The sequence below is a fragment of the Syngnathus typhle genome, linkage group LG5, assembly GCF_033458585.1.
Source record: "Syngnathus typhle isolate RoL2023-S1 ecotype Sweden linkage group LG5, RoL_Styp_1.0, whole genome shotgun sequence".
In the NCBI taxonomy this organism is placed as follows: domain Eukaryota; kingdom Metazoa; phylum Chordata; class Actinopteri; order Syngnathiformes; family Syngnathidae; genus Syngnathus; species Syngnathus typhle.
The window spans coordinates 16,865,071-16,890,521 of record NC_083742.1 but is presented as its reverse complement, the minus strand read 5'-3'; the positions used below and the strand labels follow the sequence as shown (position 1 = coordinate 16,890,521).

General features: G+C 46.1%; 3 protein-coding genes across 3 annotated transcripts; 1 reads left to right on the top strand and 2 right to left on the bottom strand.

The window, feature by feature from the left end:
* Positions 1-214: 214 nt before the first annotated feature.
* LOC133154387 (solute carrier family 12 member 2-like) lies at positions 215-7,459 on the bottom strand. Its single transcript, XM_061279056.1, has 26 exons — positions 7,339-7,459; positions 6,694-7,143; positions 6,413-6,535; positions 6,265-6,340; positions 6,097-6,192; positions 5,835-5,974; positions 5,525-5,744; positions 5,267-5,394; positions 5,103-5,187; positions 4,888-5,039; positions 4,400-4,507; positions 3,775-3,898; positions 3,588-3,689; positions 3,281-3,436; positions 3,096-3,195; positions 2,893-3,004; positions 2,680-2,820; positions 2,488-2,594; positions 2,343-2,422; positions 1,861-1,998; positions 1,566-1,679; positions 1,340-1,451; positions 1,183-1,269; positions 946-1,081; positions 811-878; positions 215-577 (listed from the first exon to the last, which is right to left on the bottom strand). The coding sequence occupies exons 2-26, from the start codon at positions 7,075-7,077 to the stop codon at positions 442-444; spliced, it is 3,225 nt and encodes a 1,074-aa protein (XP_061135040.1). The 5' UTR covers positions 7,078-7,143; positions 7,339-7,459; the 3' UTR covers positions 215-441.
* On the top strand, positions 6,435-25,107 carry znf608 (zinc finger protein 608). Its single transcript, XM_061279050.1, has 9 exons — positions 6,435-6,565; positions 17,158-17,425; positions 17,669-17,756; positions 18,858-21,150; positions 21,779-22,223; positions 22,568-22,617; positions 22,742-22,892; positions 23,336-23,392; positions 23,652-25,107. Exons 2-9 carry the CDS (start codon positions 17,167-17,169, stop codon positions 23,672-23,674), a joined length of 3,366 nt encoding a protein of 1,121 aa, XP_061135034.1. The 5' UTR covers positions 6,435-6,565; positions 17,158-17,166; the 3' UTR covers positions 23,675-25,107.
* LOC133154040 (GRAM domain-containing protein 2B) lies at positions 9,326-12,997 on the bottom strand. The gene is made up of 13 exons (XM_061278425.1): positions 12,897-12,997; positions 12,633-12,782; positions 12,475-12,562; positions 12,294-12,363; positions 12,110-12,213; positions 11,824-11,919; positions 11,683-11,754; positions 11,138-11,227; positions 10,959-11,070; positions 10,471-10,675; positions 10,279-10,383; positions 9,995-10,076; positions 9,326-9,469 (listed from the first exon to the last, which is right to left on the bottom strand). The coding sequence occupies exons 1-13, from the start codon at positions 12,995-12,997 to the stop codon at positions 9,428-9,430; spliced, it is 1,317 nt and encodes a 438-aa protein (XP_061134409.1). The 3' UTR covers positions 9,326-9,427.
* Positions 25,108-25,451: the final 344 nt, after the last annotated feature.

Sequence of the window (25,451 nt, the reverse complement as noted above, 5' to 3'; positions counted from 1 at the left end):
GGTATTGTACGAGGAGACCTGAACGCATCGTCATTAATGGGTTTTGGACGGTATGGAGAGTTTTATAAGAATTGCATTGCAATTGTTTTGTCATTCAAAATAATGTTATGGGAAGAATGAGAGTTCTGGAGAAAAATATAATGGAATCATTTATGTAGCACGAGTCGAATGTTTAAAAGATTTACTTAAAAGATTCGACAACTAGACATTGTGTCGGCCACCCTAATAGTTTATTCACGGAAAAGCAAAAATAACAAGGCGACGGACACGTTCTTTCTCTGCATCAATACAACTTTTATACATGTAAACAAACCGTTAAATGTACATTTGATCAGTGTGTTATGACAATTTAATAACACCTTTTTTTTTTTTTAAAGGTCGACAGAAACACAGCAAGTGTCGCTAAAGTAAAAGTGTGATTTTATTGCGCTTGTGTGCGTGTTAGGAGTAGAAGGTGAGGACGCTTTGGTGATTTCCTCGCACCAGCAGGAGAGGAGGAAGTTCCTTGGACAACGTTTCCAACCAGCACATGTAGAGGGCGCTAGAAACCACGCCCTTCCTCGCCAATGGCATCGTCCTGACCAATCACAAAAGAGCAGACACTTTTTGGGGTATGCAAGATTGCAATTACAGTCACAATCATAATGACAATTACTGAGATGTATAAGAATCTAAACGGATGGAATTTATCGAGTTATTTTTAGTTTGTCTTTTTTTTTTTTTGAAAAATAACTTTTCATCCGACATATTTTTTTTCCTGTTAGTTTCAATGACAATAACAAGTCAAGTGGTGAAGATAGGTTTTCTCACATGACAATGAGCTTGGCGTCACTGGAGTGTTCCTTGAGGAGCTCGTTGAGTCGGATCTGCCGATTGCTCTGAACACAAACGTGGTCGGCGTTATTGTCAAAAACGGCGCCATATCGCAGAGGCGCTCGACGTCACCTTGGCCTTGTAGAGCTCCAGCTCGTTGTCGGTGATCCTCCAGGGCTGCTCAGCTTTCAGACGCTCGGCCGCCTCCTGGTCCATATCCTCCTCCTTCAACCTGTACGGCTCCACCATGGCCTTGAACCACAACTTGCTATACACACACATGGATGGGCTCACTTTTTGTTGCTTGTGTTTCTTTTGCCATTTAAAATGAGTGTGAAATCAAGATGCTGCGTGTTCATTGCAACTTACTTGTGTTTCTTGGGTTTGGTGTTGATATCTCCTAGAACGTTGATGTCGGAGAAGTCGATGCGGAACCTGCTGAGCAGCGTCGCCATCCTGTGTACACCACACACGTTAGTGCACTTTATTTCCTCGGAGGTATTTGAGGCACGAGTGTGTGGCTGACATGCGTCTGTCGTGGTCGATGCGGTTGATCTTTCCTCCGATGAAGACTCGAATGCGGCAGTCGGCCCATTTGCTCCGGTTGGTCAGCAGGTAGGGAAGCAGCAGTGTCAACCCTTAAACACACACAACGAGACCATTTTTTTACGTAGAACCACAGTCTAGTGTCTTTCATGCAGAACCCTTGTAAGATTTTGGTTTGCAAAATTCCGATTGAAAAAGAAAATGACCTCCGTCATCAAAAAGCCACCAGACGTCGATGGTGCCCTTCCCTTGTTTCTTCTTGAACTGCTGACTGGATTCAAGGAGGCGCTGATCACTTGTACTCAGAGCAGCTTTACTATCTTCGCACACAAAGACAGATGGATTGACCAGTTTGATTTGTTCAGTAACCATGATTTGACTTAATCTGACTGCATATCAATTCAATTTGCGAGTATCTGAAAAAATATCAAACTGATTATTCGGACGTTAAGATATCATTGTGCTGATAATAATAACAATAAATAATAATGGATCAATAACCTCTGATGATGAGCGGGCTGCTCTGGTTGCTAGCAGTCTTGCACGGACTCGAGTCTGAATCCGAGTCTTTGGTCAGAGTGACGGTCACCGGAGTGTCCTTGCTCACCGGAGGCTTGTCATTGGAACAAGACAGCTCGTCTGCAGGAAACACATAAAGAAGCTCACATGCTGGAGTGGCCTGAGATGGAGTGGATCGACCATTTGCCAAGAAACGCTCGGAGATGAGCTGGTGATGTCTTCTGAGATCATCAAACAATGTCTCCGTGATGATTCTGGGATTGCTTGATGACACCTGCATGAAAATCTGCCACAGCAGAGACTCTGGGACCGATTGATAACGTCGACACTGATCTCTAGCGTGAAAGAAGAGACTCTGAGATCGCTTGATGAAGGGTTTCTGATATACATGGAAATTGATCTGTTCTCACGCATGGCTCGGTGCTGCCCATTTGGTTAGCAACAGTGTTATGGGTGCCACTGACCTTGTCCCTGGATGTGAGAGACGTCCAATCCCTCAGGAAGCCTCAGGATCACCAAACCAAACTGCAGGTCAAAGGCGTCACTGCGGGAGAACGCCCATGACGCATCAGCCAAGGTGAAGAAGGCAAAGACAAAAGCATTCCTTACTGGATGATGTTGATGTACGTCTCCACGTCGTTCATGTGACCCTCCATCCAGTTGTTCTTGAAGCCCAGCACCAGAGTGTTGGGTTTCAGGCGGCCCAGCCCCACTGACTGGACCAGGAGACACCGACGTCGTCACTCAATCCGTCAATCATTCAATGACACAATAAGGAAGGCTAAGGAGCGTCGGCGCCACCTGGAGGAGAAAGTGCACGCCATGCCTGAGCGTGTCGGAGAAGACCGGAGCGTAGAAAGCTTTGATGCGCTTCTTGTTGAGCCAACGCTGACAGCGCGCATGCTCCTGAGACGCCTCTTTTGCGTTGACACGCCGACACGCCTGCAAACGCACACGTGGCACTTATGAGGGCGTCACGCGACACAGAGAGCGTACGTTGAAGCGCGTACGTACGATTCTGACGTGTCCGCACACCATCAGGCCCACGTTCTTGGTGAAGGAATGAACCAGCTGCAGCAGAGCTGGCCGAGAGCTGGGATACCCGGTCAGGACCAAACACTGAGGCCTAAATGAATGTCGTGCCATCGAGTGTCAAGTCGTAGATACGATCTAACGATTCTGGGACCAGTCTGTGTTGTGACCCAATTTGAGCTCACCTGAAGTTCTTGACATGGTCCTCCACACCAGTCAGGTTGAGACACTGCGTGAGAGCCTGGTTATAGATGAGAGCCTGAGTGGATGATCCCCAGTTGACATCTTGCGCACGTGCAGGTGGACGTGATCAGAGAAGACATTGGTCAGATGCTGGCAAGAGTAGATGCATGTGAGGTTTGACGCTCACCAGGCTTCTTGTAGCTGACGTAGATGTAGAGCGCCAGGACAATGAGCAGCGTGACCAGCGCCGCCCACCAATTGATGACAAACATCACGACGCAGCACAGGATGGCGCCCATCAGGGACACCCACATGTTGTAGTACTTGAAGCTGGGACGCCACCCTGTGGTGACGTAGGGCAAAACGTTGGCCTTGATACGGAACAATGCGAGCCAGCCAGTTGAGTCAATCTAGCTGACATTGCGTAAACGTCTCAGTGTCGAAAATCGAATAAATACTCAAACGGCTTTCCACTAATGAGTCATCAAGCTCACCCGGAGAGTTGGCCAGCGAGGCATGGAAGACGGAGAAGTTGATCAGCGCGTAGGACGCCAGGAAAAAATTGGAGATGATTGGAGCGATGATGTTCAACTCGGCTAAGGGGAAAAGAAAATGAACCGTGTTCTTTTTTTTTTTTTTTTTTCACCGTAGTTATCAACATCTGTAGCGTCAGTTGGCTACCGATGAGGATGAAGGCGAGGCCAATGCAGAAGGTTAGCACGTAGCCGCGCAGAGGCTCATTGTTCCTGCCGTAACCTTTGGCGAAGACTCCCAAGCCTGGGTAGATGTTGTCCTTGCAAAGAGCCTGATTACACACACCGCACAATTGTACACATTTTGTCTCTTGTTTGACTCTACTACCCCTTCAACTTGTTTTGACATAGATATATCTTTTTGTCATTTACATTCTCATCAGAAATATAAAATACAATCCAAAATTCAAATGTCACTCTTGATTGGGAGCCATTGTATCCAAATTTACAGTGGCGGCTGGTAGATTTGTCCTTGTTATGGCCAAGGATATGTCAGGGGGGGCTTGCATTTAGGGGGGGGGGGGCAGTGGCCCTGCAGCCCCCACCCTCTAGTTCCGCCAGTGTCTCAGAATTGTTTAGCCCCCAAGACAGAAATATGTCACACATGTGGCAGTAAAGATGAAGGAAACAAATTTCCAGCTCATTTAAAAGTAGTTTGCATTATATTTCCAAATATTTACTTTGTTGTTTCTTTTCCAAAGTGGTAAGTGGTGGGGCGAGATGGACAGTATTGGCCAAGATGCTTCAACACTTTTCCGCTGTGTTTTTCCTACCTGGAAGACTTTTGGAGCACTGACCAGCGAGGCCAGAGCGGACGACAGGGTGGCCGAGAAAATTCCCGCCATGATGAGAGGCCCAAAGGCCGATGCCAGACTCATTGCCTGCAAGGTAAAAATCATGTTGCTGCTACGATAAGAATCAGATGGTTAAGGAGACAAAACGTTGATGTTCCATCACTTGTTTTTCAGTCTTGGTGCAACCACAGTAAATATTCTTAAAGTTCGGACAAAGGTATATCTTCATCTATTCAGAAACGAATCTCTGAAATCACACGTGTCTGAATCAAATAATTACTCTTCATCTCAAACGACCAAACGGAAATTTCTATAACAGTCTGTGCGTGCGTAGGAGTCCATCAACAATGTGTCCATTCATGACTGCAAGAAGCTTGTGACTCACAACAACAACAACAGTGACACGATTGTCCCCAAGTACGCACGTACACACGCACGCACACACACTCATGTCTTGACGGCTTTACCTGAAAGTCATTCATGAGGCCGTACTGGCAGCCTCCCTCTTTGCAGATGGAGAAGTCGTAGCCCAGCGTGCAAGCGGCGGCATCAGTGCAGTTGATGGTGTCGCTCAGCGTGTCGTTGACGTCGCCCGTAGCGTCTCTCACCATGCACGAGCCTGAAGGATCACCGCCCAGCGCGTTGGTCGGCGTATCGGCGAGATAATGACGATGCCACCAACCTGCAGAGATGGCCACGGCCACGTAGGTCAGGCCCGTGATGAGGATGGCGAGTAGCGTTCCTTTGGGGATGGCAGACTGGGGGTCCTTCGAAACATGGACACCACGCAAATGATTGGGAATGTATTGGGAGTCACCATCTTGTTATTAAATAGTAAAATTGTACACTAAGGTCTCCGGAGATGTTGGCTCCTGCCAGGATTCCCGTGGCTGCCGGGAAGAAGATGGCGAAGACTGAGAAGAACGTCTCATCATCCCGGAAGTCTGGACCCAGGTTTTCCACAAATAAAGACGCTGCGGAGTTGACAACGAATTTCAGACAAGTTCAGTCCAGTCTTCAACATCGAGGGAGGAAACAACAATAGTGATCATCTCACGGACACCTTCAAAATCGTACGGTCAAAAACATTGATATTTGCCTGACTTTGATATCCAAAGAATCCTTTGGCCTTCTTGTCCTGATCAGGTATGAAACTTCCGACAAAGTAATTTGCGATGGCGGCCAGGAGGATGAGCAGCAGGACAATCTGAGCCTTGGCCTCCCACTCCATCCCGGCCACCGAGATGCCCAGCAGCAGGATGACGGTCAACGCGCCCACAATGCGGATGTCGTTCACCTCGTCCGTCATCAAGGCGTCCACGTCCTGGAAGCCAACCCCACCGAGCAAGACGGAGAAGAAGAATTGTCGCCGGCGCAACTAAAAAGGACGTCAATCGGCAGAGGCCTTCCTCACGTCGAGCATCTCCACCACTGTCTCGGCGAAGCCCACCACATACATGGCCACTGCCACCGCGTTTGCGAATGCAAAGATGAGACCGATGGAACCCCCGAACTCTGGACCCAAGCTCCTGGAGATCAGGTAGTAAGCGCCACCTAGAAACACATGCTTGACGAGTTTGGCCCATGCGCCAGCAACAATTAAGGACATAACCGATTGTCTGCTTTTTCGCACGATTCAACTGCGATAATGAAGGTCCGAGGAAGGTGTCACTCACCTCCTCGTACAAAGCCGTTGGTGGCGATGGCGGAGGTGGACAGACCCGTGATGGTGGTCACCACCGTGGCCATTAGGACAATGGCCACGGTCAGTCCTGCGGCAAACGTCCACGTCATTAGAGCGCGCATGCGCGTTACATGCCAAACGAGCGCAAGCGTCGGTGTACCAATGCCGGCTTGTCCCACGATCCACGACATCCGGATGAAGAGCATCACGCCCCAGATGTTCAGCATGCATCGCACCTACAACCAATCGCCCATGACTCTTGAACCTTAAGGCAACTGACATGCGTATTATTCTGCAGATGATCTTACCAGGACTCCTTTGACCCAACCAAACTTGATGGCGGCTCCTTTGGTCTCCTTGGCCGGGCGGGCCGCCCCCTCCTCGGCCGCCGACGGCTCCTCCCCGTTGGCCAGCCCGTCCTCCAGTGGGTCCTGACCAACGCCAGCAGACCGTCATCACAGGTACCAAAGCGACCACGGAACTTATGTGTGTTTGTGTGGACGTGTGTGCGCAAGGTCAGACTATATCCATCCATATATTTTTCATGACGTAAGAGGTATGAGTTGGCGTGCCATTTTCTGGTGCTCACCTTGTCGAGTTGGTCGTGAAGTTCAGCCAGTGAGGGTCTGTTCATCTTCTCGCCCAGCGTAGCGTCCGAGTGGCGGTAGAAGTCGATGTTGGGCACGGCGTCCACCGTGTTATGTCCGAACGTCCTCATGTAGTACGTGTTGGAGTGCGTGTCCGACATCTGCGTCTGTCCGGTGCCCGTCGAGTGTAGGCTGACCGAGTCGCTACGCGGTGCGTCGGGCTCCAGGAAAACATCCGGCGGGAGCCCGATGTCGGCGGCGCTGCCCAACGCGCCGGGGTCACCAAAGCCCACCCTGAATCGGCCCCGCGATTCGTCCTCGTGGACCAGGTCCACGTGGAAGCGGCTCTCGGCGGGCTCACCCACCCCCGAGTTGCGTCCTGACATTCCGACAAACTAGCGAGCGGACAAATCCCACTGCGACGCCGGCATCTACTGATGTCAAAACTGACCCTACAAATAAAGAAAGAAAAAAGAACAATCAAGCAATGACATCACAAATATGTATACGTACGTACATTTTAGATAAAGTTGCATTTCTTTTAAATTTCTCATTCAATGCCAATGAAGTCCTACTTTGCCAGATAAAATGTGGCACCCTCAAAATTTCTAAGTACGTATAGATATATACGTATTTTTTTTTCCCACCTTGCGTAAGATTCCCACAGGAGGATAGATGTGTCGGGTAGAATCGCAGCAAGTTCCCCGTTCAGCAATTCGTGATGAACCTTGTCCGCTGTCAGTGCGACACAAGCAGAATACACTTGACTTGGCTTCAAGTGGCCTTTTGTCATCCGTGCCCCCCTCCGCAGAGACCCCCACCTCGACCTCCCCACCTCCACATGCCCGCCGATGGCCGTCGTGGCCAGCTCAATGCGAATGGAAAACAATTGAAAATTTCGTGCTTATCTGCATTTGCCTTTCAAACAGGAAAAAAAAAAAATTAATTGTGTTGGCTTTTTTAAAAAGTCAAAATGGCCTCGAAAGAGTTCTAATATTAAAAATAAGGCAATTCTAAAAATATGTTTCATATGAGTGTATTTTGAAAATGTCCTAAAATAATATCCTCATTTTATTACTGTCCTATTAAAAAAGTGATTTTGAAAAAGTTGTACTAAAGCCGATTTTTATTATCAGCTAAAATGAAAATAGTGTCTTTCTTAAAAAACATTTTTGTAATCCATAGAAATGCCATTTCAGTGTCATAAAACAAAACCAATTTCATTCATAAAAATAACAAAAAGTCCGAAAAGATAACACATTTATGATTTATTTTTATTTACAAATGTCTACCCCAAAAAAATCATAAAAATAAGTACATTTTCCAAATCATAAAATGAAACTTTTTTTTTTTTTTTAAATGTGTATGAAAATATATCTTTCAATGTTCCGCCCATGTTATGACTCTGCGGGTCACATGCTGTGCCGTCATTGTCAAGTGCTCTATTGTTTGACCAAATGAAAGATGTCAGTGTTCAAATCACACTTTATCGCACTTTCTTATCTTGCTCATGTCTACCCACTGTTAGCATTTCTCTTTTTTTAACATTTGTTTTCTTTCTTGCTGGACATTAGCATACCAACAGTTAGCATATGAGCAAAAGGCGTTTAAAATTGGACCAATGTTTTGTCGAAGCTAAAGTTGAATATGGTAATTAAAGATTACATTTGTACAAACCACATAACATTCATTCAGCATCTTGAGCTGTATATGAGACATCTGTAACAAAGACAACTAATTGTTCTGCCAGTGACGTTTTCCTTGTGCGTGTGTGTGCGAGCGAGCGAGCGTGCGTGCATTAGCATGAGAACAACAACTGCTTTCTTTCTCCCAAGTGGACAAGCAGAATCACACACACATAATCTTCCATTTTTCTCAGTTAACCTGGATTATTTCATTTTGCAGCACTGTAGGTTCTGGGTACAAATCTCCTGTGTGAGGACCATTGCCTAGCGACCAGTTGATTGTTGGTTTACCGTTAGTTTGTGACCAATCAAGTTTTTATTTTGTGTGTGTGTCCTAACATTAGCTGGTGACCAATCTTTGGCGTACCCCACTTTTGAATGAGGACAAATGCTCTAGAATATGTACCTCAATAATCTTGATTCAGACCCAGGTGTTCCCCAGGGTTCGGAAGCAGGGCTACATTGATTTATTTTGAATTGCCCCTGGGTGCAGCCTCCAGATTGGAATAAATGTGGGTGGAGCTCATTTTGACTGCCATTTTGCATATGCGGCGTGTCGTACATCCACGGAAGCTGTGAAAATGGAGGCGTTGATGTTGGTTTTGAGTGTCGAGGCCATTGGATTCAAAGGTTGTGGTAAAAAAAATATCACCCATGTAGAAATGAGTAGGATGGGGGTGCAGTGCCACTCAAGGTTAGGTTTTTTGACCAATTGTATGACATCATGGTGAAAAGATCTGTAGATGACATCAGCAATAGGAAGACTCACTCAGGACATCAGTCAATCCTTTTAAGTGACAAGCACATTGCACAATTTATTCATATTAAAAAACAAATTATACTGCTACAAAATAATCGTTTTCACTATTCATAGGTTAAATTAGCATTTATAATTCAAAGAAAATACTGACAACATAGCTCACATAGTCCAAATTCAGTCGTTTGTTGAGAAATAGTAAACATTCCCCAATTCCTCTCTTAATCTTTCCAGTGCTGTACATATTTTTATAGTATTACATTATGTAAATATTTACAGAGTTAAACAAAATCATCAGACGGCTTCATCCAAAAGTCTTTGAAGATTTTTCTGCACCTGAAACACAACAAAACACAAGCTTTTACACCCACATGCCATTGTAGCTCTACATGCTAGTCCAGCTAGTCCAAAGTACAGTACAGCATCTATGTACATGCTAATTGAGCGGGCTGCTAGTTTATCTATTCTAAACTATCAACTAATCTATCTGCTGTATCTTGTAAAAATGTTAGTCCTTTAATTATAAAACAAAATGCTAACGTGTCTAGCTTTGAGGTGCTTGTCCTTCAAATATGAAACAAAATGCTAATGTGGCTCGCCAAGAGCTGCTACTCCATCTCCTCTGCACTGCCAATATGCATAAGTAGCCATCTATTTTTAAACCACCAATTGACTATTGTAGCTAGCTTCTAGCTGACGTTGAATAGTTTATGTTGACCAGCGGATCAACTATCTATAAAATCTTAATGAGCGTGAGCTGGTGTTTGGTTTCACTTTGTCGTCATTAGCTGCCAATTGTGTTCAATTGGTCACAAAGTCACATTGTGGGTGAAAGCTGATTGGTTGGTTCCAAGTTAAGACCTTCTCCAACTTCTTGAGGTTGAGGCTCAGTAGTTCAGAGAAAAGTTCCCTGTTGACATCCTCACTATTTTGCAGGAAGTCGCTGCAGGAAAGGAAAAAAATACCGTCAATATGCTAATATGCGAGATGCTAATCCTTCTAATACTAGTAATATGATAACGTGGATTGTTCCGTAGATATTAAAAAAAAAAATCACGAAATAGATCAGTGCTGGGAAATCAATAGATGCATTGACATGTTATCTTCATGCTAAAGCTAGCTGGCCGCTAGTCATGTGGACTCACTCCGGTTGAGCCAATTCTGTTACAGGGCCGAGCGTCGCCAGTCGATGCTCCAAGGAAAGCATCTTGACGGTCAGGAAGCATGACGACAGCATCAAAATGCATACTCTACGCACACACACACACACACACACACACAACGGTGTCAGAGTGTTGTATCGTTTTTGGGAGTGAAACACACACACAGATACTCACAGAAAGAGGTAAACACACAGTAGAGTGTTGAGGGAGAGCGTTTGTCCACTTCTGGCATCCTCTCGCTTCACTTCCAAACCATGCTGCTTGCTTTCCTGCTTGGGAATCTTGGGAGGAAGAAGGTTCTTTACTTGATGCTGATGTTCAGGAAGAGGAGAGACATCACTGCACTTCAATGCCTCCAGGAAGGGAGGAACGGGATAGACTGCAAGGTGCAAGAAGAGATGGGAATCATGGAGGGAAATCCAGCCAGAAGGATTTTCTGACGGGAATTGTTTCTCAGCAGGGAGTCATATGGGATGAAAGAGTAGTTTGAGAAAAACTGTGATGGAATCATGACAGGATTGCCAATCTGATTCAAATATGATTGGAAGCGTAACAAGACTTTCCTGTGGGATTTTGATGGCATTATAATAAGATTATTGACAGGAATTGTATGTTGTGGTTATTCTTACAACAGTTCTTGTTCTTCTGATTGGCCAAGATACCTGCCACCTTGTCGTCATCTGGCGTCTGGGAATCGGAAGTGCTGCTTTCCTCCGTGTCCTGCCTACTCCGCAGCAGCGTTCCGTTCAGGTCGGCAAAGTCAGCGTGGAAACTCTGACGGATATGAAGCCGGGTCAAACGGGAAGCTTGCGTGGGAGTTGTTTTTGTGTGTGCTGCTGACCAGTGGGAAACGCGGCGTGCGAGGCGATGTCCGACCTCGGAAGGTGATTTGGGGTGAAGACGGAATAGGGCTGTTGCACGGACTCTTCTCCTTAATCAGCAAACATTTGCAATGAATTGGAGTTTCACTCACGTTTGTCTGCTGACTTGTGCCTTTAAGGGGTGCGGCCTTGCGAGTGCCATCAGGAGTGACCACTCCCACTCAGGTTGGCATCCTTACGAGTATTTTTTTACCCCATTTAATATTTGCTTCAGAAGTTTCCCATTGAATCATTGCAATTGATTTTGTCTTTGGGTCATTTTGCCAAACCTAATGGCTAGCTCGCAAGCTAACATGAGCGCATTAACATAATCCATTAAGTTAAGCAACTCAATTAGCCACTTCCCGATGTTGACAAATTTCAATTTCCATCAAAGGCACTTCATCTCAATTAGCAACTTCATTTCTAGCAGACACTTTGCGCGTTCCGACCGCAGCGGAAGCGTCGACGATTTCTCGGTACAAGAGGATTGGTCAGTATCAATATTGCGACCTGGAAAACTCACCTCCAAGTGAAGACAGACGGACATGAGGAACTTGTAGGTGTTGTCGCGGGCCAGGAAGGACACAAAGACATACTGTAAAGAAGATGAAGTCACAGTTTGGCCGACACGGAACATCGGTGATGGTGATTTGCTCCGCCTTACTCTGTCGTTTGCTGTGGCAATCACCACTGCGTTGGGCACCAGGAGGGCCGTCTTGGTCTTCTTGACGTGGGTGACCGAGATGACCGGGATGGCGATCTGGCCAAAGTGATAGATGACAAGACGACATTTAGAAACAAGGTGACCCAAGAACCTCAAGAACAACAGTAGGAACCGTCTGAGATTTTTTTCAGTTCTCAATTTTTTAAAAGGGAATAGTGACCAGAATCGAGATTCACGTGACAAAATTCTAATGGAACAGATCAAGGCAGCAATGGAATTTTTCAACCTTGGTGTCTTTCCCAAAGACTTTGGAGTGGAAGCAGATCCAATGGTCGGAGACAAACATGCGGCCCTGGTACAAGATGTCCTTCTGTAGCGCGCACGTGTAACCTGAAGATGGAACGACAACACAATTTGTTCCGCAATTCTGCCAGCTTGACATTCGCCAATGGAAACAAAGTTGAACTGACTTTGTCCGAGTTGCTCGTCTTTGCTGATCTCCTTAAAGATTTTATGGTATTGACAGTTACTCTTGGACAGCTGGAAGACAAAAAAATTGTGCAATTCTCGTCAAGCGTGCCACGCAGCAGGTTGACCGTCGAAGGGAACAAAAGGAGTTTGTACGTTTGTATTTCAATTTGTGTTTGAGACCTGACTGTAGTGAGATTTCTTCCTCTCCAGCTTGGAGTGCAGCTCGTTTTTCACGGGAATCAGCTCCGACGCGTCAAACGTCTTGGATCTAGCACACACACACGCAACAGTATGTATTCTGCGTGTTTGTTTTGTTTTTACTCAATGTAGTTGTTTACCTGACCAGCGGCGATGTATTCCGATGTTGGCGGTTTGGATTTTGCTGTCGTTGATTTATTTGTTGGTGTTCGGCCTCGCACCTCTGCAGACGTTCATCGAGTATCGGTGGGCTTCTTTGACGTGCCTCGGATGACATGTCAAACTTTGGACTGAACAAATAACATTTTCATTTACTTCACCTTTTTTTTTTTTTAAATTGAAACCAGCTTCCGAAACAATGTTCTACCAACAATACTTGGTAAAGATGGAGATGATGCTCTGACCTGCCAATCGGATGGTTGTCTTTGTTGAGGTCACGTCTGTACGTTCCTGCGCCGGTTCCGCTGCTGTCGTCTTCCTCCAGCGGCGTGACGGTGTCAGTCATGTCTTGGACAAGAGTGGCCCCCAAAACTCAACGCCACACGCACTCCTTCACCTGCTTGCTGGCTTGCCGCCCTCCCCCGCCCAATCACGCCACTGAACGTTTGTGTACGTGTTTGTTTGGGGGGGGGGGGGGCGTTTGTTTGGGGTCAACCTTCGACCCAACTGCGTGTTTGGCATGGCGGCTACTTTTAACAAAATAGAGGATAAAAATAATTTTTCAAACCGCTACTCTGGAGAACCAGAAGGAGGTCATATGATCCCGCTTTTGTGTGTGTGTGTTCTGTGTGTGTGTGTGTGTGCATGCATGCGTGTGTGTGCATCATACGATCCCACGACAGGCGAGTGTGAGGTGTCATATGATCCCGCCATTGGTGCGTGTGTGCTGTGTGTGTACATATGCACTTTTGTTGTTTGTGTTTGTTTGCTTATTGAACATATAAGTAAGAGGAAACATTCCAATAGGAAATGAACAAATTTACAAGCAAAGAAAACACAAGTGGTTATCGTTCAGGACAGTTTACACATCCTTAAAAGTGCTGTGGTGAAAATTAGATCGACCCTGGAAGTTGGAGGAAAGTTGATTTGCCAAAAAACAACCTGGGGTTGTTTTGTACAAAAGAAATTGAGTCAAATTGATCCAACAGCCTGATCCGGTCCATGTTTTAAGCCAAACTGGAAGGCAGCATTTTTATGGGGGGTATGTGTTCGTTCCAAAGGGACTAGTAGTAGTATCGCTGAGCTTTAACAATCTGTTTACTATTTTGAACAGGTCTTAACTTCTATTGACACTTTTCTTATCGTTAAAAATATTTTTATAAGCCTGCCCTCCCAAAAAATGTAGTTAGAAGTTGATCATCTGTAACAGACATGTTGTAGACCCGCCCCCCAAAACATACACACACACACACACACTATATATAGTTATTTGTTTGTGTGTCAAAGTCCAGAGTGAAATGTTTGTCAGAGTCAAAAGTCAACACGCCGCCATTTTCCCAGACAAACAAAGGGGCCTCAGTGTTTTCCACTCCAGTCCTCTAGGTGGTGCTAAAAGCAAAAGAAAGTTTTTTTTTTTATGTGCATCTTCTGGATTTGGTAAATTAATCCCCCACAGAGTTGGCAAATCCAGGTCCAGATAGTAAAGAAAAAAAACTACGTAACTCACTGACAATCTTACTACCCAAGTGAATGTTTGTTATGTTTAATGGTGATGTGATGGAAAGGTCAATATGTACATCATCATTCTCTTCCTGTCCCACTTGTCTTATCAAGAGTCAGTCAGTCATTGACAGCTACACAAAAACACTCCAACTACATTTTGTCATCTAGAACTGTTGGACGATGAGATGAACCGTACACAGTTTTGTCATTATATACATTTTGTTAGTTTTTACTTTGTTTTGTCATTATATAAATATGCTTTTCTTTATCATATGAATGTTGTTTTGAAATGTTCCTCTTTGTATTGATGTGATTTAACAATGTATCTAATTAAGTGACCTGTAGTTTTATTCTATTTTAGCCAACTTTAGGGTAAGCTGACCGCCACATGACCATTTTCTTTTGCTTTTTGAAAAACAATCTTTATTGAAACAGACAAAAACACCGATAACCCTCACATGACCTCTGCCAGGCAGAATCTGCTTTAAACGCCTCTGGCTGCTGACCTCCCAGCCGTGCCCATCAATTAATTACACCGCAGCGACTCCCAGTGGCAGACGACAGAAAACAGTCAGTCAGTCACCTGTACAAAAAGAAATGCATATAATAATAATGGATTTATTCAGTACTAAATTGATCAGGATAATATCAACTATGTGATCTATATACAAATATGCTTTATTATATTATATATATCTCATATTATAACACCTCATAATAATGAATGTGATCGAGAAACAAGATTGACCAATACAGAAATCTCATGGAGATAACCAAATAGACCACCCATAGACAATAATATAGAACTAAATAAGAGAGAGAGACAGAGACAGAGAGAGAGGGAGCAATTAGAAGAAACCCGCTGATGAGGGCTCTCCTCTGCCTCCGCCTCTTCGTCGGCCTTGGTTCCTCGCATCTTCCTCCTTGGCCGAGCGAGCGCGCTGCTCTCAGCGCGTCTGGGGGTGGGTGGGGGGTTTGGGTGCACATACGAAGAAGAAAGAGGAGGGGGATAGGCGAAGCAGCACGTCAGGACGCCTCGCACCTGCACGACGCCGTCCGTCCATCCGTCGTCCATCGTCCGCAGCTGTGAGCGCTGGATTGCGGCTTTTCGGCGCTCAGACAGCCGCATGACGACGTCACCCACGCGGCCAAGAAGCACCGAGGAGGAGCTCACACGGTTGGTATGAGCGAAGGCGCGAGCAGTTAAGTGTATGACAGCGAATCTGCTTGCGAAGGGTGTGAAGGCCACGAAGGAGGTGAAGGTTCCTCCTCATCACATGATGACGACGACGATGATGTGCTATTGTTGTTTGCACGTGCATTCTTTGTCTGGAAGAGGAGGCTGGGTCCCCTCATCATCTTATTGTTTGACTCACTTGACATACGTGACGTCACGCATAGCCAACGACAAGGATAAGCAGGAGGAGGGAAAAAAATATCTCTGTGTGTGCACCAGAGAAGGAATGGCATTCTTTCATTCATTGACAAAGATGGAGGAAGATGCGTGGCGGGAATGTCAAGTCACAACATAACAGCAGAAAATAACAACAGGAGGACTTTTTGTGTGTTGTGTTGCCTTTGTACCCACTGCGAGCGTGTGCATGTGTGTCCAGTATAACTTTGTATCTGTCTTCAATGTATGTGTCCAGTAGCAAGTTGTGTGTCCATTGCAAGTGCGTGTACAATGTCCTTGACATAAGTGTGTGTCCTGTTGTGTCTTTGTGTGTGTTCACTCCATGTTTGTGTTTCCAGTTGCTGCGTTGTGTTTTGACTGTTTTATAATGTTCTTGGGTTGTGGTTTTTATGCACTCGTGCCGTGTCATCCTACAATTGTGTTGTGTCCAGATTGTCTTGCCTTGTAAACACATTGTGTTGTGGTTTCATTGTTATGATTGTGCAATTTCTATTGTGTTTTCATTGTGGTTGTGTTATGTTGTGACAGATGAGTGTGTCGGGAATCAGAATTGGGTTGTAGTTGTGTCAGGGTTGTGATACGTTTAATGTTGTGGTTGTAATATACGTGTGGTATTTTGTGTTTCAATGATCAAACGTTTCGACGCACAGTCGAGTCATTTTGTGTTTAATTGCCGATGTGCTTTGATTGCGTTGCGCTGCTTTGTTTGGTGTATTTTCCCGTTGTTATTGTGTTGCGTTGACATGACCCCGTTAAGGTTGTGTTCTGCTGTGTTTGTGTGATTTTTTCCGCTGTTGTGCTCTGATTGTGTTGTTTTAACTGTATTGTAGTGGTGATTGTGAGCATGTTAGCAGGTAGTTATTCACGCTTTCTGTTGCTTCCAAAGTCATTCGTTTTTCTTCAATAGCAAGTGGAACAGTGTGTCTTTGTGCGTGTGCAAGCGTGTGTGTTTAAAGAGGTGAAAGCGGCTGAAGAGTGAGTACGCAAGAAAAGACACTTGTCTGGCGTGTGAGCATGTGACAACATCACGGCGGAACAAAAGGGAACGTCAGGACACCACAGGAGGGGAAAAGGATGGGAGGATGAGGAGAACGAGGATGAGCAAGAGGATTTGGGGGGGCAGTAAAATAGATGCTGAAGGAGCAGGAAGGACAAACGTTGAGAGAAGATAATGATTGACAGGACAGAGAGGCGAGGAATACTAACTGGAAGTGGATGAGAAATACTACATCACTGAGCTCCTATTATGTTGCTATGGTTACAGAGGAGGTGGGGATGAAGATATTCAAATATCATGATTGTTGATATATTTTGATATCCGATGTCCTGATATTTTCACAATACTTAGAAATCACGATGTATTATTATGGCAAGGTTTTGATCATGAATCTTAGCACATACTGTACGGTCAATATTTTTTTTATTTTCAGCCAGGATACTTTGATATTATACTTGGGATTTCACAAGCTATCAGCATTTTGATATCACCTTATTTCAATACCGTGACAATTTGCTATCATGATGAATTTGATGCCATGTTGTTTTGAGACCCCAATATATATCTGACAAGATACTTTGTTATCCTGTAGGTGGAGCCCATGTTCACTCCACCTGGCGGGGCCCCTGCTCCGGGCCAGGCAGGCTCTGCTGGACCCTCGCTACCTTTGTCCGCCACCTCCTTTCCACCCGCTGTGGCCCTGCCCATTTGTAACGCAGTGAGGACTCGCTCCGTCGGCACCAACACACATGAAGTGGCCCTTCCGTCCACGCCCGACTCAGACGCTGACTTCTTGGGGCCCTGCCAACCGGGTACCAGTGTCAACCTGGAGGGCATCGTCTGGCACGAGACCCAAGAAGGTGGGGGAACTTGTGGGGGACACTGTAAAAAGACTCCTATTTTGATATGATACTTTAAATATGATATTTTATATCAATATATGAAGTTTAAAGTAGTGTTTGATATCACAATCTATTGATATCATAATATTTTGATAATAATGTCTTTCAACAGATAACTAAGACTATCATGATACCTTGATACCAGAATGCACTGATATCATGATTGTTTGATGTGTGGATGCGTGCGTGTGTGTGTGTCAGGTGTGTTGGTGGTCAACGTGACGTGGAGGAAGAGGACCTATGTGGGAACACTTTTGGACTGCACTAAACTCGACTGGGCTCCTCCCAGGTGATGTTGTCACATTTTTGTGCAAATGAAGTCATCCATTGATTTTTTTTTTTTTTTTAAATTGTGACTCCTTATTTTTCATCCAAATCTTATGATCTTTAATCACCAAGCTGTCCCAATAATTTTGTCTAAAGTTCATGTTTTCTTTATGAGTGTCCCACTACTTTTGTTGACATTTTCTTTACTCCATTTGCACTACAATACTTTTGGCTGTTTTTTCCTCCTCATACCATTGTCCAGTCGCCGCTTTGTTGTCCTAATACTTTTGTCCAAAGTATACACTCATTACATTTAATTGCTTGTCATTAGCATTGACTGCGAGAAAGGTTAGTGTCTGATCTTAATTGTCACTGGTTGGCTGCTGCTGCTACTGCTGTTGGTGGTTCTTGTTGCTATGGCGATGACTGATTCATCTATGGTCCAAATTGCTTTGCGGACGTGCGCCACATAAATGGCAATACGACTCCACTTTGGCCATTGACGAACACATTTAAAGTCAAACGCACTGTCGATGAAAACAAACAGTAGAGGTGGGATGACACTGGTCAGATAAGCTGCTGTTTCTGTGTGTGTGCGTGTGTGTCTGTGGTTAGGTCATTTGGACGGTGGCTAGGTAGCTATCCAAGTCCAAGTAGTTCGAACGTATGAATGAATCTTTATTTGAATATGATTTAAATAGGTTGCCAACTAGTTTTTACAATTATTTAGTCGGTAGGGGAGTTGTTGGACGGTGGGTTTGGTAGGTAATGTCGTCATTGGGGTAGCTAGCTAGGTAGCTAGGTTGGGAGTTAGCTTGGTAGCTAGGTACGGGGGTTTGATGAGAAGGAGCTGGTAGTCAGCTTGGTTGGAAGGAAGGTTCGATGGGTAGGAGCTGTTAAGTAGCTCGGTAGGTTGGATAGGTAGGAGTTTGTCGGTACAATGCTAGATAGGAGTTGGGAAGTTATGTTGGTAGGAAGGTAAAAGTTGTTGGGAGGTAGGAGTTGAGTAGGCACAAGTGGCTAGCTTGGATTGGTAGCAAGAAGTTGGATCGGTAGGGACTAGATACTGTATGTAGGTCATTAATTCGGTCAGTAGTTAGTGATTGTTCTCCTGTTTCTTCAGGTTCTGCGAGTCTCCGTCTAGTGACCCAGAGATACCAGGTGGGCGCGGCCGGGGGAAAAGGTTGCGTCTGGCTTTGACAGAGCGGCCCAGCGGGGATGCGGCACAGCCGGTTAAAGTGCGAGGCCTGCCGCAACACCGGAGCCGGGGCGGAGGAATAGCCGCCTCGCCGGTGCACAGCAAAGGTCGGCGTGGAAGTTTGAAACTGCTCAGCAACTGCAGAGCTTCTCCGACGTTTTTCACCACAGAGGAAACCAAATCAGCCAACCGAGTCTCGACCCTCCCATCGGGAAAACGGAAGAACAAGCCACCTGCCGACCTGGACCTCAGTCTGGTGTCTTCGGTGGACATTAAAAACGGGAATGGGAAGAGGATTCGAGCCAAATCCCGCAGCGCCCCGTGTACGCCGCATGGCAAGTCAGAGCCCTCTTTCCTGGACGCGGGAGGAGGCTGTGCCTCTTCACCTCCACCGATTCTCATCGACTGCCCCCACCCCAACTGCACCAAGCGCTACAAGCACATCAATGGCCTGCGCTATCACCAGACACACGCCCATCTAGAGGTGGAGGAACAGAGGAACGCCGAGATCGAGGAGCAACTGTCGGACTGCGAGGACGCTATTTATGACCTTACGGAGCCCACCGACAACGGCACTGCTGCCAACACCTCGTCTAGAAAAGCTCCGTTGTACAAGGTGACCACGGTAGGCTCGCCCAAGAACCGGCGGCTTCTCCTCAGCAACAAAACCCGAAGGAGCTCCCTACTGAAAGAGGACCTAATGGATGACCTCAGTAACTTGCCCATCATCTCTAACATGACGGTGGTTCTGGAGAACTGCATGGTGCCAGACCGGAGTGCCACCGTGGAGATGCCCAAGCTGGAAGCCGAAGGACTGATGGATAAGAATATGGTTTGCGATAAGAGCAAAAAAGCCAATGGCAAGGTGGATAAGCTGTCCAAGTCGCGGGCCAACCGGCTGATTGCTCCAGCCCCCGCTCCCCCCAAGCTTGTCGCCATCCCCAATGCGGCGTATCCGACGGACAGCGCCCCCTCGCAGCAGCCCGTGGCAGCTGTGGGCTTAACAGGCAAAAACTCCTCCTTGAAACCCATCAAGGCGAAGCTCAGCATCGTCGTGGAACCCAGCCTGGTCAAAGCCACACTGCCGACTTGCAAAGAGACTCGCAAGAAAGAGAAGAGACGGCTAAAGGACAAACACAACCGTGACGCCAATCCTCGCATGGCGAACGGTGACACAATCAAAGCGGAAGACGGTGTTGCCAGCAAGGAGATTTTGGGGAGCCTCCTGAAGGAGCACCTGAGCAAGCAGGACGTAACCAACGGAGTCAACCAGGAGAGCCAGGAAAGCCGGATGGCGAGTATCCGCGCGGAGGCCGACAAGGTCTACACCTTCACGGACAACGCGCCCAGTCCCTCCATTGGAAGTTCATCGCGACTCGATGCCCCCGGCGGTTGTCTGCTGTTGGGGGACAGCAAAGACAACAGCCCCGCCTACTCTGACATCTCCGATGCCGGGGATGATGGCTTGTCCTCTGAAAATCGCCCGGACGGGCTCAGATCCAAGTCTGCTTCTTCCGTATCTTCTGAAGTCACCTCAAACAGTAACCATAGTAACGGCAGGAAGACACCACCCGCGGCGCCAGCCCCACCTTCTACCAACGAGCCCCTGTCCCCATATTACCACAGCTTTGAGCCATACTACCTGCCGGGTTGCGTGCAGGCAGACAGGCAGAACATCTTCCACAAAATGTCCTCTCACGATTCTAAAAGTAAAGATCGAAAGGAGGAGACGAACGATGACGACAAAGTTCACGACTTTGCCGACTGTAAGAAAGGTGACGGGCCGGTGGCACCTTCTCAACTGCAGCTCGCCATGAGTCAGACCCAAACCGCATTAGCCCAGTCGCTGTATTACGGGCAGTACTCACGAGGACTTTACTTGGACCAGAAACTCCTACTGGCCTCGAAATGCTGCGAGCAGAAGCAGCGTGCCGAGCGGGGTCCGGCTGGGCGAGACTGTGATGGGAATGTCAGACACGCCGGCGGGACTAAAGGTCCAGAAGGTTCTAAAGGCTGCTGTCCCAAAGCCATCCTGTCCTACTTGGAGGAGAGGGGGGAAAGAGGGCTGGGTTTGAAGGTCTCGCCCAAAGACTGTGAGGACATCAAGTCACCTTCTTCCTCCTCCTCCTCCTCCTCCTCCTCCTCCTCTTCGTCATCCTTGTTGCAGCACAACCCCAACACTCAGACAGATCTGGACTCAAATGTTTCTTATTCCAGCGTAAGTTTTTCCCTGTGTCTCTAACCGCCGCCCATGCTGTTGTGCTTTCATGAACAAACCTTCCGATCCATCGCGTACGCCGGCCGACTCACTCGGTTGTTATTTTGTCGCACGTGGTAACTCATAAATGTAAACGCGGAACCTTTCCAAGTGCTGCTCGTACGCATTCTTGAGCGCCGACCGTTATCCTCCGTGGAAGCGAAGCAAAGCTCCTGAGAGATGCTTTCTGATCATGCAGTGTTTCCTCTATAGACCATTTCACGCCGTTTGTAAGCAATTGATTGGAGTCATGGTTCTTCCGGGCAGCAGAAAAATGAGTGGCTGACCTAATCTCTGACTTTACCTCATGAAAAAAAATCTTGATATTTTACACATTCAAACTAGGACGGTAAACAAAAAGGCTGCAATCATTGTCGAAGCCACTTAGAGATGTCAGCAGCGGTGGGCTGCAGCTGGCAAAACAAGAACTTCCTCCAAAAATAAAGATTTCAGTCGGACCTCGACGAAGGTCTTTGGTCTTTGGCTCAGCTCCTGGACTGACCTCAAATGACTCCCGCCCACCACTGTTAAAAGAGACTTATAGGGGAAACACTGGCACCAGCACCAACACTTATCCCCATCAATTTAGCCCCCAGACGGCTCCATGTGGCCCGACCGCCTGGCTCACAGCAAATTCTCAGAGCTGCAGAGTCCACTCGGAGAGGCTGCGGATGAGGGGGACGCGGAGAGGTCAAAGGAGCGGGGGAGTACCATCGAGCCAACGGAGCCCAAAGCAACCACAGCGGGAGGCGGCATCGCTCACGATGCAAAAAAAGTCCACAGACCTCGCAACCTATCATCCCCTGTCGACCCAGATGACTCGGACAGTCTGGACGGGCTACAGGAGGAACCCATGGGGATCCTGTCGGGGAAGTCTCAAAGTGCCCGGGCTGCGGTTTCTCCTCCGATGACCCCCCAGCAGCCCTACATGCAGTACCAGCACTCCTCGTTCCCCCCGGCCTACCTGGCAATGTGCGAGAGCAACGGGGGTTCCTTCAGGGGGGCGTCACCCACCCTGATCCACAACTACCCAGGTAAGGAACAATACCGGACATGTCTGGCCATCTTCTTTCAGACAATTTTCTTGCTGTCTCAGGAAACGTGTTCTCAGAGTCAAGGCAGTCAGGGTGTAGTTTAGCACCCTACACCCGTTTCTCCTACCAGGTTCATGGTGTTCTGTAACAAAGACAGAATTGGGATTGGGACAAGGACTGTTCTTTAAAGAAGCTCATTTCTGCAGTCACTGTTTTGTTCGAAAGACACCAGCGCCAAATGGCCGAAACTTGATTTCTAAGCTCTGGCGTAACAGAGGGAGAAATGATAAGTGTGTGAAATGGACTATGTGATGTAGACTGAACCTTTAAATTTGTCTTTGAAGGCTTCCACTACCCTTTGTATGGCAAGACAGCGGGCCGGGAGGACGCCGAGGTGAGATGTTTTTGTTTTTTTTAACACGATCACACCAGAGATCGTTGTTGAGGAATTAGGGAAAATAAGTGCATCTGTGTGTGTGTGCGTGTGTGCGTGTGTGCGTGTGTGTGTGTGTGTCTAGCCTGACGAAAAAGGTTCCCCTGAGATGGATCGCGAAGTGGACCGAAGCAACCGAAGCCACACAACCTTGTCTCGACACCTGCACAAACACCATCACACACACCTTGGACTCACGTATAACCTGGTGGCGGGACAGTATGACATCTACCCGGGTACGCATATCACAACACCACAAAATACGAGTAACATAGTACACAACACAAAAGTCAACACATCAGAAAACGCAGCACAACACACGAGATGAAAACACAACTTGATTAATAGAGCAGTTTAAAACACAACACCCAAAACAAAGTGACACAACACCATTCAACACACACAACATGACACACACCTTACACAACACAAAGCTCAACTCTCTACAACATAACAACAAAACACTAGAGAGCGTAACACTAAATACGCTACACACAAAACATAAGGACAACACACATCACAAAATGACACAACTTAGTAGACACAACACATTTCCTAACGCAGGTGGGAAAAGGAGCATAATACTCTTGTGTGATGTATTGTGATTGCTTAATTCGCGTCTTGCGGGTGTCGTTGACCAATTTTGACATTTCGTTGACTGTGTGCGTTTGTGTTGAAGGTCTCAGCTCCAGGTCTCTGGTGTCTGGTCCACAGGTGGCAGGACGAACTGTTGCTGGTACGTTTCAAACACGTCACACCTCAATCAATTGATAGCTTGGATTTTAAGGAGAGAATCAAGCTTCTGCTTCCTAGGGTCATTGTTATATTGTCTGTCAATGTGCTCATAAATAATATGTAAATAATAATAAACCACAAGTTGTTTAAAGATTTATAAGTTCCACAGTATTGATGCTAATTTCATCAGCTCACCAATGTTGAGCGTGCGTGTATGTAATATGCGTATGAATATATAATATTTTCATGTTATGTTACAGCAGAGAGCGAGGTGAAGAAGTAGTGATGTGGCAGAAGGAGAAGAATCGCACATAAATTCTGTGGTGTTCCTTGGTGAAGCCTCGCCGTTACAGGCCGACAAGGGAAACAAAAAAAAAGAAAACACAAGTATCATTTCTTACTTGCGCCACCTACAGTACAGAAGGTGTTTTGTATCGCACAGGAAGAGGATTTTGGGCAAGGACAAGTGTACAGCGGTGTTTCTAAACGCACATTATCGTTCTGACTGAATGTACTGATGATGGCGATGACGACGATGATGCTATATTTGTATCGCTAGCCGTTAACTGTACGTGTTGATTGTATTGTTCTATGTGAGCGTAGCCCTTCTCCTCCACGCCGCTGTACATAGCCTCCACACAGTCATGGCCTCATTAGGTATGCGGGAGGAAAGGGCGGGGCTTAGGGAGGGATGCTGTGCACATTGAATGTCAGAAATCTGGGCTCCAACCAGAAAACGTGAACTGATGGAGTCATGTGTCAATTAAACAACAAAAAAAACAACAATGCTGACAAACTGAAAATAACTGTAAAACATATATATTTGTGCTTACCTGAAAAATTGAGCTCCTCTAATCTCAGTGAGTGAAATACTCCTGACTAATTTCACTTTCACGTTGTATGGATCACTAATGGTACCCGTACCACACTTTAAGAATCACCATCCTCTAGATTTTCCAATTTCCCGGCAGCTCTTGAATGCACCATTATCTGGCGTCGACGTGAAGAATAGAATACAATGAAATAAACCTTTACCTGTCCCACAAATGTGTTTATTACATTTGTGCCCAGTTTGAGTGCAGTGGGTGTCATTAAGAATACTCCTTACGGATTGAGTATGACTTTTACGACTTCTCAGCAGCCCTTGAATGCACCATTAAATGGTGTCGACATACAAGAATAGGATAAACTTATAACAGCACATCTAGAACAAAAGCAGTACACTTTAAAATGGGACTCTCACAAATTCCTGCTTTTCCTCTTACCCCCCCAGACCCTAATGTGAACTTCCCCCTCCAACGAACTACCTGAGCCCGTGATGCTGGATTTAAAGTGACCTACATATAGTGATATGAAATGTAATACGTGGTGCTGCTCTTTGACCTGAGCCCCCCCCTCCCCCCCTGTTGCAGCCATATTCTTACGTCAATAATAATAACATTTTAAAAGTAGCAACATGTAATGAATCCAACTTTAAATGATCATGTACTGTGTTATGATGTTGTGTGTCCTCCAGCAACGGCTCTGCCTCACTCCATACAAACGACATACATATTGCATAATAATGATGATACATGCAGTACATGCATACTACTTGAATATGGTGGTGATATCTGTTTACAAAATGCTGTCACGGGGGACTGTTGTCGTCATCCAGTGGCCGTGGTGTATCTGAGGAATTAAAATTCATATTATGATAATTAATACTGCTCTGACATCAACGTGGAACCCGCTGTTGGTCTTTTTGTACTGTATATGCCTTAATTTGTAAATTTGGCAATCACTATTAAAGGAGATAGATAGATAGATAGATAGATAGATAGATAGATAGATAGATAGATAGATAGATAGATAGATAGATAGATAGATAGATAGATAGATAGATAGATAGATAGATAGATAGATAGATAGATAGATAGATAGATAGATAGATAGATACATACATACATACATACATACATACATAGATAGATAGATAGATAGATAGATAGATAGATAGATAGATAGATAGATACATACATAGATAGATAGATAGATAGATAGATAGATAGATAGATAGA

Bases quoted from the DNA above. Each gene is read 5' to 3' on its own strand.
- LOC133154387 (XM_061279056.1), bottom strand. From the start codon at position 7,077: ATGTCAGGACGCAACTCGGGGGTGGGTGAGCCCGCCGAGAGCCGCTTC. The intron at 6,341-6,412 runs GTAAGATCATCT...GATTGGTTGTAG, and splicing joins GTTGGGTCAAAGGAGTCCTG to GTGCGATGCATGCTGAACAT. The intron at 2,423-2,487 runs GTAAGGAATGCT...GTTCTCCCGCAG, and splicing joins ACGTACATCAACATCATCCA to TGACGCCTTTGACCTGCAGT.
- LOC133154040 (XM_061278425.1), bottom strand. From the start codon at position 12,997: ATGACTGACACCGTCACGCCGCTGGAGGAAGACGACAGCAGCGGAACC. The intron at 11,755-11,823 runs GTAAGGCGGAGC...TCTTCTTTACAG, and splicing joins TTGCCACAGCAAACGACAGA to TATGTCTTTGTGTCCTTCCT. The intron at 10,384-10,470 runs GTGAGTATCTGT...GTGTGTGCGTAG, and splicing joins CTGTGTGTTTACCTCTTTCT to AGTATGCATTTTGATGCTGT.
- znf608 (XM_061279050.1), top strand. From the start codon at position 17,167: ATGTTCACTCCACCTGGCGGGGCCCCTGCTCCGGGCCAGGCAGGCTCT. The intron at 17,757-18,857 runs GTGATGTTGTCA...CTGTTTCTTCAG, and splicing joins CTCGACTGGGCTCCTCCCAG to GTTCTGCGAGTCTCCGTCTA. The intron at 22,224-22,567 runs GTAAGGAACAAT...TTGTCTTTGAAG, and splicing joins CCTGATCCACAACTACCCAG to GCTTCCACTACCCTTTGTAT.